At 38.4% G+C, this 14,520-nt stretch overlaps 1 protein-coding gene and 1 long non-coding RNA gene across 6 annotated transcripts in view; one reads left to right on the top strand and one right to left on the bottom strand.

Annotated features, from left to right (window-relative positions):
* LOC124626484 (uncharacterized) overlaps positions 1-630 on the top strand; it is a 1,511-nt gene extending 881 nt beyond the window's left edge. The window contains exon 3 of the long non-coding RNA XR_006981349.1: positions 235-630. This is a non-coding gene — a long non-coding RNA (uncharacterized LOC124626484). The remainder of the gene's footprint in view (positions 1-234) is intronic.
* fkbp15a (FKBP prolyl isomerase family member 15a) overlaps positions 1-14,465 on the bottom strand; it is a 21,197-nt gene extending 6,732 nt beyond the window's left edge. The window contains exons 1-20 of one of the 5 annotated variants that reach the window (XM_053676824.1): positions 14,249-14,465; positions 10,969-11,075; positions 10,789-10,867; positions 10,588-10,657; positions 10,379-10,453; positions 10,192-10,290; positions 8,253-8,402; positions 7,052-7,120; positions 6,806-6,949; positions 6,549-6,679; positions 6,160-6,208; positions 5,274-5,381; positions 5,004-5,103; positions 4,831-4,922; positions 3,652-3,700; positions 1,579-1,682; positions 1,324-1,422; positions 1,094-1,182; positions 784-880; positions 223-394 (exon numbers count right to left, since the gene is read on the bottom strand). In XM_053676824.1, the coding sequence (XP_053532799.1) occupies positions 223-394; positions 784-880; positions 1,094-1,182; positions 1,324-1,422; positions 1,579-1,682; positions 3,652-3,700; positions 4,831-4,922; positions 5,004-5,103; positions 5,274-5,381; positions 6,160-6,208; positions 6,549-6,679; positions 6,806-6,949; positions 7,052-7,120; positions 8,253-8,402; positions 10,192-10,290; positions 10,379-10,453; positions 10,588-10,657; positions 10,789-10,867; positions 10,969-11,075; positions 14,249-14,319 (1,954 nt within the window). In that variant the 5' untranslated portion in view covers positions 14,320-14,465. The other 4 variants (XM_017460490.3, XM_053676822.1, XM_053676823.1 and 1 more) reach the window with 4 other exon arrangements.
* Between the last annotated feature and the right edge of the window lie 55 nt (positions 14,466-14,520).

Raw genomic sequence — 14,520 nt, 5'->3', positions numbered from 1 at the left:
ACACTTTGAACTGATGTACTAGATAGCAAATAATTCTGGAGCACATAAAAGGTCAGTTGTTGTATGAATGCAAATTTTATATTATATATGCGCTCTATTAAAGACCACCCCATGATATCACTTGATGGGTTTACATGTCACTTATTGAAATAAAATCTCAGATTCAATTACATTCATGAATGTTAATTAATAAACAACCAGAAGGCAAATGTTGACCTCTACCTTCCACCTTAGACTCCAGAGAACTGATCCGAGCACAGCGGCTCTGGTTGTCCTGCACGACGGCACTGAGCTCGGCTTGTAGCTCTGTCAACCTCTGCTGGAGACTGTCTACTTCCTGCTGCAGCGTACACACATGAGAAGAGGATGCGTCCAACTCTTCAGCCAAACGTACCTGAGAGGAGAAACAAAACTGCTCAGTTTCGAACAAAACTCGATCTAGTACACCTACAGTGTATGTGCAATCAAGAATTTTGACATATTTGCATATACTGATTAAATAACAAATTGCTCAAGAACTCATGCAAGTGTTCTACAAATATATATGTGCTTTGTCTAAGTGTTCACTGGCCCAACCACTACCTTCAGGTTTTCATTACACACTCAGCAAATGAGAGGATTAGAGATTAATGTTTGACCATGAGTATTTCTTCCACCTGTGATTTTGAGTGTATTTCCTATGAATATTTTGTTAGTTGGTTTGGCATACAGATCGTGATAAGTGAACACTAGACTGGCCAACAGCAAAGAACTCCACTGGAGCTGGAGTGCAACTACACACACCTTCTCCTGTTCAGCTTGTAGAAGCCTGGCATGATGACTGCTGCTCTGAAGAACGTCATTTGTCTGTTCCAGCAGCAAGCTGCTTTTCTCCATACACCTAAAAACACACACAATCTTATCCACCACTGCAACACACACAGAAGTGAAAAGCTGACACCAAGGGTCATGCAAATCCACTTCATGTCTGGGTTTCATGGAACATTCCATTTCATAATCAATAAAATGTTGTGTTGACCAATTTAAGATGCTGACTGGATAAAAGATGGATGAAGAATAATTAGTGCCTAAAATTGGATTTGAGATGACATGCCTCTCTTCAATGGGCTCTCCTAATTTACAGTCCTGCTCCTGTACTCTAGAGCCCTTCTCTAGAACCTCCTTCTTCAGAATTTCATTTTCCTGCAGTTCACACACACACACACACACACACACACACACACACACACACACACACACACACACACCCACCCCTGTGGTCAGCAACAATCCTCGTACCACAAACAATTTACCTTGCTGAATGTCTCATGAGGCTAAACACACCTGAATAATTCTCTGTATGTTGTGCAAGATCATGGATGTTTCCAGAGAGCCACTGGACAGAGCAAAAGAGGAGATACCATGCATACGTAGTTCATCCACCTGGAAGAGAAAAATATTTGTTTACTAATCTTTTACTTTGTTCTGCTCAATAGGAGACAGTAAAAGCTCTGTTCACATTACAAAGATGCATTCATAAACACACACGTTACATAAATGTATGCTGAATCCAGCATATATAGTATACATGTGCTATACCTTAGAAGCCAAGTAGTCAACTTTATCAGTCACTCTTGCAACAGCTAACCGGATTTCAGTATTATGCAGCCGCGCCTCAGTTATCATGAAGGAGCCAACGTCATCTGAAAGGAAACGTGGGCAAAATAATCACATATCTACATAACTAGTGTGGCAGTGGCACTAAATACAAAGCACAGACATATACAGTCAGGTCCGTAAGTATTTGAACACAGCTTCCATAATTTCACCCCTGTAAAACACCACAATGGTGAAATAAAGCAATCAAGATGTGGTTGAAGTGTAGACTTTAAGCTTTAATAGAAATACTGCATTAACCATTTAGGAATTACAGCCATCAAATGGAGTTCCTCCATTTTCACAGGCTCAAAAGTAATTGGACGATTGACTGATGAGCAGTTTCATGGCCAGGTGTGGCCTGTTTCCTCGTTGTTTCAGGACAGGTCCAGGAGATAAAAAGTCTGGAGTTGATTCAAAGTGTTGAATTTGCATTTGGTAGCTGTTCATGGGAACTCTCAATATGCAGTCCAGAGAGGTGTCGATGCACGTGAAAGAGGATTAGGCTGGAAAAACAAAACAGACCCATCAGAGAGATAGCAGAACCTTCAGGAGTGGCCAAATGAACAATTTGGGACATTCTTAAAAACACAGGCAACAAGGCACCCCTTCACAACATCTGGCCAATTCAAGAATACTCTGGAGGAGGTAGGCACATCACTGGCCAAGTAAACAATCAAGAGATGCCTTCATGAATATAAATACAGAGGGTATAATTCAAGATGCAAACCACTGGTAACACTCAAGAACAGAAAGGCAGTCCCTCCAGGATTGCCCAATCGCAGAAATTAACACAAAATTAAGCAAACTCCGAAATATTCAGAGAAGCTTGCGGTTTTTCATAATTACCATCGATTTTCTGCAGATTTGGGCCAAGACATGTCATGTGACATCACCACAATGCACATTCAGCCAAAGCCCTCTCTGATTCATGCGAGTCATACATGAGTACAGCTAGAAAGGTCTCGTTTACCGACAACCACCACTGAGAAACAATTTCATGCAACTGAGATTTCACCAATTCAAGTAGTTTTCCCCAAAGCAGCACAAAAAACTCAGCAAGTTGCAAACCTTAAAAAAAATAAAAATAAAAAAGATAAATAAACAAAACTTTTTAAAGGCAGCAGAAAAATCAAGTATTTTTGGCCAAAACCTGCAGAATCCTGTACAGACTGGTAATGCAAGAACAAGATTCTTTTGACAGATGAAACCAAGATTAACTTTTACCAGAATAATGGGAAGAGAAGAATATGGAGAAGGAAAGGAAAGGCTCATGATCCAAAGCATACCACATCATCTGTCAAACTTGTGGAGGAGGTGTTATGGCATGGGCGTGTATGGCTGCCAATTGAACTGGGCCACTGGTGTTTATTGATGTGACTGCTAATAGAGGTAGCAGAATGAATTCTGAAGTATATAGTGCTATACTTTCTGCTCAGATTCAGTCAAATGCTGCATAATTGATAGGACAAGGCTTCACAGTAAAGATGTATAATCATCCAAAACATACCGCGAAAGCAACCCAAGAGCTTCTTAAGTCAACGAAATTAAATGTTCTTAAATGACCGAGTCAGTCATCTGACCTCAAACCAATTGAGCATGCTTTTCATTTACTGAAGACAAAACTAAAGGCAGAAAGACCCACAAACAAGTAGCAACTGAAGGTAGTTACAGTAAAGGAGTGGCAAAGAATCTCAACGGAAGAAACTCAGCGTTTGGTGAAGTGCATGGGTTCCAGACTTCAGGCAGTCATTGACTACAAAGGATTTGCATCCAAGTATTAAAATAATCCTTATATTCATGTTAGTTGGTCCAATTACTTTTGAGCCTGTGAAAATGGACTATGGAAAAATTCCTAAAAAAATGAATGCAATATTCTGATTAAATCCCTTGAATTAAAGCTGAAAGTCTTCACTTCAATCACATCTTAATTTCTTAAGATTTCAAAATTACACAAATCATAGCAGCAGATCCTGACTTAGAGACAACCTGTATACAAGGAACGATTTTACTCACTCAGGTATGATGTGTGCTGGGGTGGAAAGGTTAACGTCAGAGGTTGCAGCTGTGAAGCAGAATAAAGCTGTTTGTTTATTATAATAATAATAATTAAAAAAAATAAAAAAAAAAATAAAAAGGAGGAGATTTCCTGCTGTTCTTTTCATCATACAACAAATTCTATAACCAATTTTGTAAATATTACATTTTCTTAGACCATTTTACCCATTCTATAGAGAGAGAATTTTTGCACACTAGCAGGTGCTATGACTTACACAGTAAATTAGAGTGTTATATTTTATACATTAACCTGAGGTTATTTATTTAAAATGGTCTTTCTATATTTTGGCTTAACCAAGTCACACTACAAATTCAATACATCTCAGAAAGGTTGCCAATAGGTTTATAGTGTTCATAAGCTTTATTAGGGTCTAAGAGCAGCCACTTAAATACAAAAATACAGGTATTTGGTGGAGTTTTTGTTTTGTTGAGGCAATAAAAGTGATTAAAGAGAAGTTGTTCAACAACTTTTGATTGAAATTGTGTTTCAATCTCAAACACAAATGTGTTTCAAAGTTTAAAAAACATTGTTTGAAAATCTTTGTAATCTTTAATAATGCCTGATAATACCTAAGAAAGCGTCCAAATATTAGAAAATCATGAATGAGGCAGAGGCCAAAATCTATTAGCATTTGTCCTACCTACCACACCACACAACACAGCGGCTACTGACCAGCATTTAATTACTCAAATCTGAATGATATAAAAATAGCAAAGCAACATATCAGTAGGTTATCATTATACCTCTACTGTGGTGGTTACATCTCAGTTCACATCACACTTAATTAAAACATACTATAAATACTTTGTCATCATTCATTATAGTAAAAGGTAACAAGAGCATAAATACAGGCCTAGCCTAAACTGTTCGGTACAGAATATGAGGAGATTTAAAATGTGGGGGGTTTTTTTGACTAGCTCTTCGGAGTCCCAAAATAAGCAAATAAAAAGTGCTACCCAATCAAAAATAAGTATTTATAACAGTATACAAAAAAGAAGACATTTTTTAATAGGGTCATGCATGTTAGGTGCCAGAAAAATATAGTTGATATTTTAACACTTTACTGCTAATAATATTGATGATGTTGCATAAAGATGGAACATAAAGAATATGAATATAGGAGATCAACACCCCACCTGGAAAGCTCGATCTGAGCAGACATGCACCTCCTGAGCCGTGCATGTATTCACTGCCTCTGGGTGCTGGACAGCTGCAGGTTTTGAGGAGACTGCAGATGAAACGCAACGCAACCCGTGTGACTAACAGAAAAGCTGGAAAGGTGAGTAGTTGTGAAACAGTAGTCTCTCACCAGCGGATGATGATCTCGAGGAAGCAGTTTCTGCAGGCAGTAGTGACGCAGAAGCAGCTTGGGCTGGCGACCCACACACTGATGCAGACTCTCTGCTTTCCTGCTTTACAGAGACACTGAACTCACACTGACAATTCAAAACAACATGGGCTAGACATGTGGTATTTGAAGCATACGCTTGGAATAGAAGATGTTATAGTAATTTCAGATGTTGGAAGAAACATTATGAGCAAACATCCTCATCCACTACATTTCCATGCATCCCCTCACCACCATCACAGAGTCACTTGGGTGAGTTGGTACTTTCAGGAAAGGCAACGTGGGCTGGCCCATTTTAGCCATACGGGAGATTAGCCTGGCTTTATCTGCATCTGGAAGCTTCGGTTTACAATGAAAAAAGATGGAAGAACTTCAGAATCATGTTCTCTCTATATCCATCTATCTCTCTCTCATTCATATACACACACACACATTTTATTTATATATAAATATATATATATATATATATTTTTTTTTTGATGCTCTTTATTAATGAACTTGTACACTTGCCCCAAATAATTGTGTACATTGAGGAACAAATCAGGGCTTTTTAATTTCCTGTTAATAAGTTATTCATTTAATTAGTGTTTCTATACTTTCAGCCCTCATCAGTGGTTTAGGTAAAGTCTCTCAGTTTAAGCGACATGTTTATATACAAATACAGTTCAACATTTTATTAAAAGTTGTATGCTCCATACATCAAGTTGGGGTTCTATCTCCTCTGCAAATCACATGACTTTCTTAGCTATTGTGAAGTAAAAGAAGTCCGGTCAATCGAGTGATCTGATGCCTGGCCCTTGGACAGTATTCACCCATGATGCTCAGTGGACTACAGATTTGTTCACTGAATCACATCCAAGTTGAAGGGGAAAGAAAATGTACTAAACTCTCAGTACAAAAACTCAATAAGGGTAAATAATTAAATGTAATAAATATAATGTCAAATAATAAAACACATACATTCATATATTATAGTATGAATTTACATATATTAATGTGCAGACTGAAACAATATAATTTACAGGCAGGAATCAGAAAAGAAGAAACCTGGAAAGCAGCTGGTTATATTCCCACATCTTTAACATTAAACAGAAATTCTACTTTTAAAGTGACTTACCTTTGGAAGTTCATGTGGAGTTCTGCACTGAACCCACGGTGCTTGATCTCTAAAGATTAAACAATTATTAAGTCATTAAATTGCAGTTAGCTAGAGTAGTAACGCGTAAAATTAGCTAGAGATGTGTACTTAGCTAGAGACATAATGTGTATGTGATACGTCCATTTACAGGTTTAAATGTGTGTGGTGCTGCAAAATGTAACACATTATGGTTAGCTAATATGGCAATAGCAGACATTGCTCATGCTGGCGTGCAAGTCTTGTACTTTATTCTAAAATGTTAGGTTACTTGCTAATGCTAGCTAGGTGGCTTGTTAATTAGAGGTGTTGCAGTGGCATGAAGAGACAAAATCTGTATAGTGTTAGACTGTGAAACGTCTTGAACTAACCCTTGGTCAGAGCAGCCCAAAGCAGACTGGACTGAACTCTCAATATTTACTCTGTCTAGACCAGAGACTAAAGACTTGTTGCTGTCTGTTGATCCTGCAGCATGGCAGTCTGCACCTTTGGAGAGATTAACCTAAAATACCAAAGGGGGAAGAAAAAAAAAAAAACCCACACAACTTAGTTTAAACATCAACTAACAACCTTTGGGCAGATGTGAGAAATCCCAACACTGAAACAAGGGGGGAGGGGGGGGGATTACCTGATGAACCTCCACAGCAATCACTCGTGTGCTGGAGGGTGGTACACGGTTTGGAAAGCCTTTTGACCCGTAGCCCATGCTGGGGGGAACAATTATGAGACGCCGACCTCCTGTCTGCATCCCTAACATCCCCTTTTCCCATCCCTACCCAAGAACAGAAGAACTGAGCAGATCTGGCAGATCTTATGTTCAGTTGATAAAGACAATCTAAAGATGAGCTTTCACAAAATCATATGAAAGTCTCACCATCAGAGCCGTGTCAGAGCCTAGGCTCACTCGCTGGAGCTCGTCTTTGCATGAACTGGAATCAAATATCTGCAAAACAAAGTCACATGTCTCCTGCTGTAACAAACCTCTCACAGCAGAGAATCAATTATGTGCTTAATTTTAAACTGCAATGTGCTGTGACTTGAGTACAGCATGACTTGAGTTTCTGCTGCTTGGCTCGGACACGCTCATTTAACTACAGAGAGTTTGTCTAGAGAATGTGTTCAAAATGGAAAACTGATTAATGTTTTTTTTTTTTTGGGTTATAATTATGCCACCATCCCATTTTTTTTTCCTAAACACTTCATCAGTGACTGAAGATCAAAGAGGTTTCAAGGTCATTTCCCGACATATTTTTGACTTTCAACATAAAACTCTCACATACCAAACTGTTTTATTCCTCTTAAACCACAGCAATGTCAGCGATGACATTTAAAAAATCATCATATAAAAAAAAAACAAAAAAAAAACACATTTCTTTTGATGAGTTTACAGCTACATTTAATGGTGAACAAGCTATTTCCGGTTATCCTTTAGATTATAACACCTCTAAACAGTCGGTTCCTCAGTAGACTGTTATCTCTCCATTTTGAAGGTAATAAGATAAAAATACTGTCAAGTTGCACAAAAATCTCAGAGTGAACATTCTCCAACCTTAGACCTTAAAAAGGGACAGCTTTAGCGCGGACTTAAAAAGCACAGAATCTAGAGACTAGCAGTATAAATAAGTAGTATAAATAAAAAGTTAAATAGAAGTGCAGTTTCATCAAAACAGTTCATTTAGAACTAGTTTTTTCCCCTCTGTTAAATCACACTTATTAAAAAAATCCATTTACGATTAGATTTTGATTATGTCGAGTATTCACCACACAAGCCTCTATGAATTAGATTACTAGAGATGATAACATATTAGAATGAGTGCATGAATTGGTACAGAAAATTAATGAAGACCTTCTGACCAATCTGAAGTAAATATTTAGCATCACTGTCATATTATTAAACAGCACACACGTCATGAGAATACATACGGTATAATCCTGTTTTACTTATGAAATTTATGCACCATCCTAAAAAACTGATTTACTAGTATTTTCATTTTGAGAATGTGCAAATCAAGCACTGTAAAGACCTTGGAAGAATCCTCGCAAACAAAGCCACGCGTGTGTAAACATGCCCACACCTGTCCCACAACATGATTCTGAAGCAGCCAGCAAGACAAGGCCACCTCCACTGTGTCCCCCATGCTGACGGTCTGTCCTTCTCCATGGACCAAGTCCTGAGTCAGCAGAGTGTCCCTGCAGGTCTGACTGTTCCACCTGGCCACACACACCTGAGACACAGAACAGTTTATGCACATACAGTGTTACTTGAAAGTTTGTGAACCCTTTAGAACGTTCTATATATCTGCATAAATAGGACCTAAAACGAGTAGATAAAGAAAACCAAATTAAACAAATGAGACAAAAATATTATATTTTGTCATTTTTTCATTGAGGAAAATGATCCAATATTACATATCTGTGAGCAGCAAAAGTGTGAACCTCTAGGATTAGCAGTTTAATCTGAAGATGAAGTTAAAGTCAGGTGTTTTCAATCAATGGGATGACAATCAGGTGTGAGTGAAAACCGCGTTTTATTTAAAGAACAGGGATCTATCAGAGCCTGGTCTTCACAACACATTTCTGTGAAAGTAGATCATGGTATGAACAAAGATTTCTGAGGACCTCAGAAAAGGTTACAAAAGCATCTCTAAAGAGTTTGGACTCCACCAATCAACAGTCAGACAGACTGTGTACAAATGAAGGAAATTCAAGACCATTATTCCCCTCACCAGGAGTGGTCAATCAACAAAGATCACTCCAAGAGCAAGACGTGTAATAGTCTGTGAAGACATGAAGGAACCCAGGGTAACTTCTAAGCAACTAAAGGCCTCTCTCACATTGGCTGATGATAATGTTCATGAGTCCACCATCGGGACAACGCTGAACAACAATGGTATGATGCCAGGGTTGCAAGGAGCAAATCACTGCAGTGGCTTGTTGTGGTCATGCAGCAACACAACAACCCCAAGCGCAGCAGTCACTCTACCAAATAATGGTTAAAGAAGGATAGAGTCAATATTTTGGAATGGCCAAATAAATGTCCAGACCTTAACTCAACAGAAATGTTGTGGAAAGACCTGAAGCAAGCAGTTAATGTGAGGAAACCCACCAACATCCCAGAATTGAAGCTGTTCTGTACTGAGGAACGGGCTAAAATTCCTCCAAGCCGATGTACAGGACCTGTTTAGTTGTAGTTATTGCTGCACAAGGAGGTCACACCAAATACTGACAGCAAGGTTCACATACTTTTGTCACTTACAGATATGTAATACTGTATCATTTTAATTGGGTTGTCTTTATCTACTTTTAGGACGTGTGTGAAAATCTGATGTTTTAGGTCACATTTATGCAGAAATATAAAAAAAAATTCTAAAGGGTTCACAAACTTTCATGCACCACTATACATCCAAAAAATATTATTTATTTTTTTTTTATTTTTTTTTAAATCCTCACACTGTGTGATTGAGACCATTTAGGAAGAATCAAGTTGAAATGGGAATACTTGGGGAGTATGTTGCTACTTTATCTAAGTATGGTTTAAGTACCCTTAAAACAAATCAGTTCAAACAAATCACTTGTTAAAGGTTTCTTTTAAAGACGGCTTAAAGGTGCTTAATTAAAATTCTTAATAAATCTAAACTAACATGTAACAAACACAAAAAGAGGAGTGGAAACACTTGATGTATTCGTTTTAAAAATGTCATTTCATGGCTTTTTGTACATTTACATGCACGTACAGTGTTTTAGACCAGAGGAAGAAGAAAACAAGAACAAGCAAGTTCGTCTTCTCCCATCAAAATATATTTAAATAAATAAATAAATAAATAAATAAATAAATAAATAACAGGCACCATGTCCCTGAAGATACAAGATTTCCTTCTAATGTATACAAGCTATATAGAGAAAGGACAAAAATCCATTTGACTTATAAACTTGATTTAAGATCTGAGTACTTGGTCACATGACTCCAATCATTGTGGTTTTTTTTTTATCTTAAATTGGTACAGTTGTGATTACCTCTTTACAGAAATTTATTCTAGCTTCCTCCGAGTCAAACCTCAGAGACCAGCTCTGCCGCTGATCATCATAGAAGGCAGTGTAGTTACCAGGCTGAACCTGTGGAAACAAATGAAGTTATTTTTCACAGCACTGATGCTACTGAAAACAATACAATCAGTGAATAAAAAGGCCAAGATCAGCTTGCCGTGAGGACAAATCCATGGTGGATTCGTGCTGTAGTGATTTGTTTCTGTTGACTGCCATAAAGCAGGACTTTATACTGTGAGGACAGAGCAAGAGACCAGACCATTAATTATGCATACGTGAAAACACACTTACCACATACATGCTGGTGTATTTGATTTTATCTTGCTTGATCAGTCTACTGACTAAAATTGACCATTATCCTCTCACCTCTTTGTTCACATGGTTTCCCAGGATGGCCGCGCCCAACTTGCCACGCTTAGCGTATTGTCCGTTCACACTGAAAACTCACTTTGTTAGACAACCCTCAGCTATTATGTTACAGTTTAATTATAAACAGATGTAAGAATAAGCCAGCTATTTCCTATAACAGTCATAATCAATCACTATTTTATAGTCACATTTACTTACAAGTGAAACGCATGGACAGCAACAGCCAATAAGACGGCTGGAGCTGGTGAAAGAGGGGCTTGTTTCTGAGGAGGTGGACCTGAAATGGTGGAAACGACATTTGACCACATCCATGCTCATCCACTAATGCTACAGACGTATTATTTGTCAAAACATGCTGAAATGTGCCGTCATGTTTACCAAGAGCAGAGGGGACTTTTTTGGGCTGCTTGGGGGCGGTGAACTTGAAAGACTCATTTCCTTCATTCTCAGCTTGACACAGACCGAAAAGAGAGGCCAGCTTTGCCCTGTGAGCAAGCACACACACTATCTGTCACTTAAATATCTTGAGAGCAAAGGCAGAATACTTGTTCCATCCATGAAAGCAGTTTAGTAAAACAATACGGGTTGTTCAACACAATCTCCAAACACCACATCTGTAGCAGTAAAGTGATTACCACATACCAGAATTTCAACACATTTCCTCAAACTGAAAACCGATGGAAAACTAATTTGCTTAAAATTAAATTATAGTGGAAAACCTGCCAGTTGTTGAATTTTATCAGGTTGAACAACCTTGGGCACCAAGAGAATCAGAATTAGTGTCTGGGGTCCTTCCTTTCTTTATTCGTAGCTGCCCAAGAGACAACAAAAGTGTTTATTTGGTATGCTAACTAGCTAGCCATATGTTCTTCGATTGCATTAGCTACCACTTTTTTTTTTTTCTTAGCCTAGTCAGATAGGTTTCTGGGAGACTAGATCATGTGACTGGGCAACACACTGGGGTTTTCTCTTGCCTGGTGGGCTAGCAAATAAATTCATGATTTGTCCACCCATTTTCTATTACATTTTTTAAAATTCTGAACTTTGTTATACTCAAACAATAAGACGAGATACGAGAGAACGTCTTACCAACACTTTTTATGAAGTTTGATCTAATTCTGTGGATATATAGTAAAGAGTTAAGCAGTTACTTACCCTTTCTTGGATGGTTTGCAATACTGACATCTGATCATTCCCACACAACTCCCATTACTCCCTAGGAAAAAGTAGCCCTAGCTCTGAAAAGACGAATTATACAAACAAGCTTAAACGGAGTTTAATTATACCAATCGAATAGCTTCCACTTAATAATTCATCAAATAATTCTCCAAAAAAATGTGTTTTGCATAATTTTTTTTTTTTTTTTTTTTACACCTCAATAACTTCCCTTACCTTCAATTATAACTCATTTTGGGGTACATTGGGTTTCTGTATTTTTCTCGGCGCAGGGGAATGTAGCAAAATGTTTGTGTTGATCGCACATACTCTATAGACGCAGTACGCAGAGATTGGCTTGAAAAACACGACGTAAATGCTTTTCAAATGCAAGAAGTCAAGCAGATCATAATAATACATCAATAGAAGCCATCCTTGAATGGTGAGATCACACTTAGTAACCACATAATCACAAGGTTTGTTTTCAGCATGACCTGGACAACACGCTGCTTCACTTAAAGTAAAAATTTTTCAGTAAAAATCTCTTTTTTTAAAAAAATATATAGATAATGCTGATTTCCTTGACTGAACTGCGCTGATGATTTAAAGTACAGAGACAGCAACAGCAATGTTATTAAAAGTGAGTCTAGTTAATAATGCTGTGATAGATATACATTTCCCTGGATATTAAGATGTTAAAACTGACCTTTTGATATCATGAAATATAACTTCATAAATGTCATTCCATACAGGATTTCGCTGTTGTGGCCTAAAATGTCCGATTTTGCTGCAGCTTTTTTTCAAAGTTTGCAATGCAACTTTTTTTATGCCTTTTTTTTTCTTTTAAACGGAAAACTACTTGAATTGGCAAAATTGCAACTGCACAAAATTGTTTTGCACATCCTTTCACAGTCATGTTTGTTGGTAAATGAGACCTTTTAGCTGTACTTCTGTTTGACACACGTGAATCAAAGAGGGCTCTGGCTGAATTTGCATTGTGATGGCATCACACATCTTGGCCCAAATCTGCGGTAATTTAAAAAAAAAAAATTGCAAGCTCTTCCAAATATTGCAGTTTCCTTGATTTTTTTTTTTGTTCATTTCTGCAGCCGCAGAAATTCTGAAAGGAGAGAAATGTACTGCCCCTACTTTACATTAGTTTGACAAGAACAGAAACTCCTAACCTAACTCAGGTCTAATGAGCTTCAACTAGTTCGATTTTTACGTTTCAAATGAGGGGGGAAAATGGAAAAAAGAAAAATGTATTTGCATCAAAATAACACCAAGGAACTTCTCTGAATGATTAACTATAAGAGTAACAAGAGCGCTCAACAAACCAAACTAGATTAACAGCAACGAGAACACAGCACCACTTGGCCTCCAAAACTCAATCATGCTGCCAGGCTTCATCCCTGTTCCTGTAGTCCTAAAAAAAGCTTTCAACCAATATTCCTTCTGATTGATAAATCAATCCAGAGGATTTCCATCTCCAAGGGCTCAGAATTTAGTGTACTGACCCCTGCACCTCCCTCCACAGATAGTCAGTGTCCCACATGGCCGACATGAGCGCCAGGTTTCAGTCACTGCCCTGCAGGGAAGTATGCTCCAGAAGATGAAACACTTTTCTCGTCCTTCAGTCTACCCTGTGTTATTCCTCAGTGTGGACCGCAGCTAGTGAATCCACCCAATCAGCCCGCCCTGCAACAACTAGCATGTGAAAGGAATTACAGCAAGTAGTCTTGCGCATTGAGGTAATTTATGCTCTACCCATCACATGGAATCTCAATGTTTAGGTTGTTACAGGCTTTCTTGCTTCCTCATTCCTTTTCTGAAAGACAACAGTATAACCCCTCAGATCACCCAATCTAACATAATCTGGACTTTGCAATATTTTCCTCATAAATGGGGAAAGTTAATGTGGCATATTTTTTACAAGACAAGACACACAGTCATGAGTGCAGATTAACTCATGCAAATTATGTAAAATGACAGACTACAGGAAACTCGGCTTGGATAGATAGCAAGATCTATGAAACAAGCACAATGGCATCAATGATGGCATTAAACATGAAAGTTGAAGCTTTGGAAACCGATCTGATTGAGAGCAGAGTACAGATTACAGATGAGGAGGTGTGTGTGTGTGTGTGTGTGTGTGTGTGTGTGTGTGAGAGAGAGAGAGCTGGAGGGAAGAAATGACTAAAGCACTGCTGCATCAGATGGCATTGCATGTAATATATTGGAGTTAAAGCAGAGCAACATGTTTGATGAAAGAAGTACAAACCAAAACAAGTCAATAAAACTAGGACACCATTTAAGATCAGGGGGGATCCAGAGGGGGGGGGCACTACAAATTCACAAAGTCATTCTGTGTGAGCAACAAACAGTTCAAGTTTCAGCTCGAGCTCATGTTGAAACCATGTTTTTTGTGAGTTTTTTTTTTGTGAATTCAAGAGCTGTAACAGCCTAAAGTTGCCTAAATGTGGCTTACTCCTGCTCCTCTTACCCGCTTTTAGGAGCCAGAAACTCTCCGTCGTGGTAATCAGGAAAAATCTCTTTAATTTCTTTCATCATCATTAGCTGACAGAAAGCAACAAACACACTGCAAAGCACGCGCTCGTCCGCAAAATCCACCGCGCACGAGGACACGCTGCTGCTTTCGTGGATGCAGGTGGGCGGTGACGTCACGCAATCAGGCGCAAGCTAGACAAGCTCACGCGCAAATGAATCAGTTAGTGTCAGATGTACGGCCCGCGGGCCAAAAACCGGCCCGCTAGG

The sequence above is a fragment of the Ictalurus punctatus genome, chromosome 28, assembly GCF_001660625.3.
Source record: "Ictalurus punctatus breed USDA103 chromosome 28, Coco_2.0, whole genome shotgun sequence".
NCBI lineage: Eukaryota > Metazoa > Chordata > Actinopteri > Siluriformes > Ictaluridae > Ictalurus > Ictalurus punctatus.
This window is presented reverse-complemented; position numbering and strand designations above follow the sequence as displayed.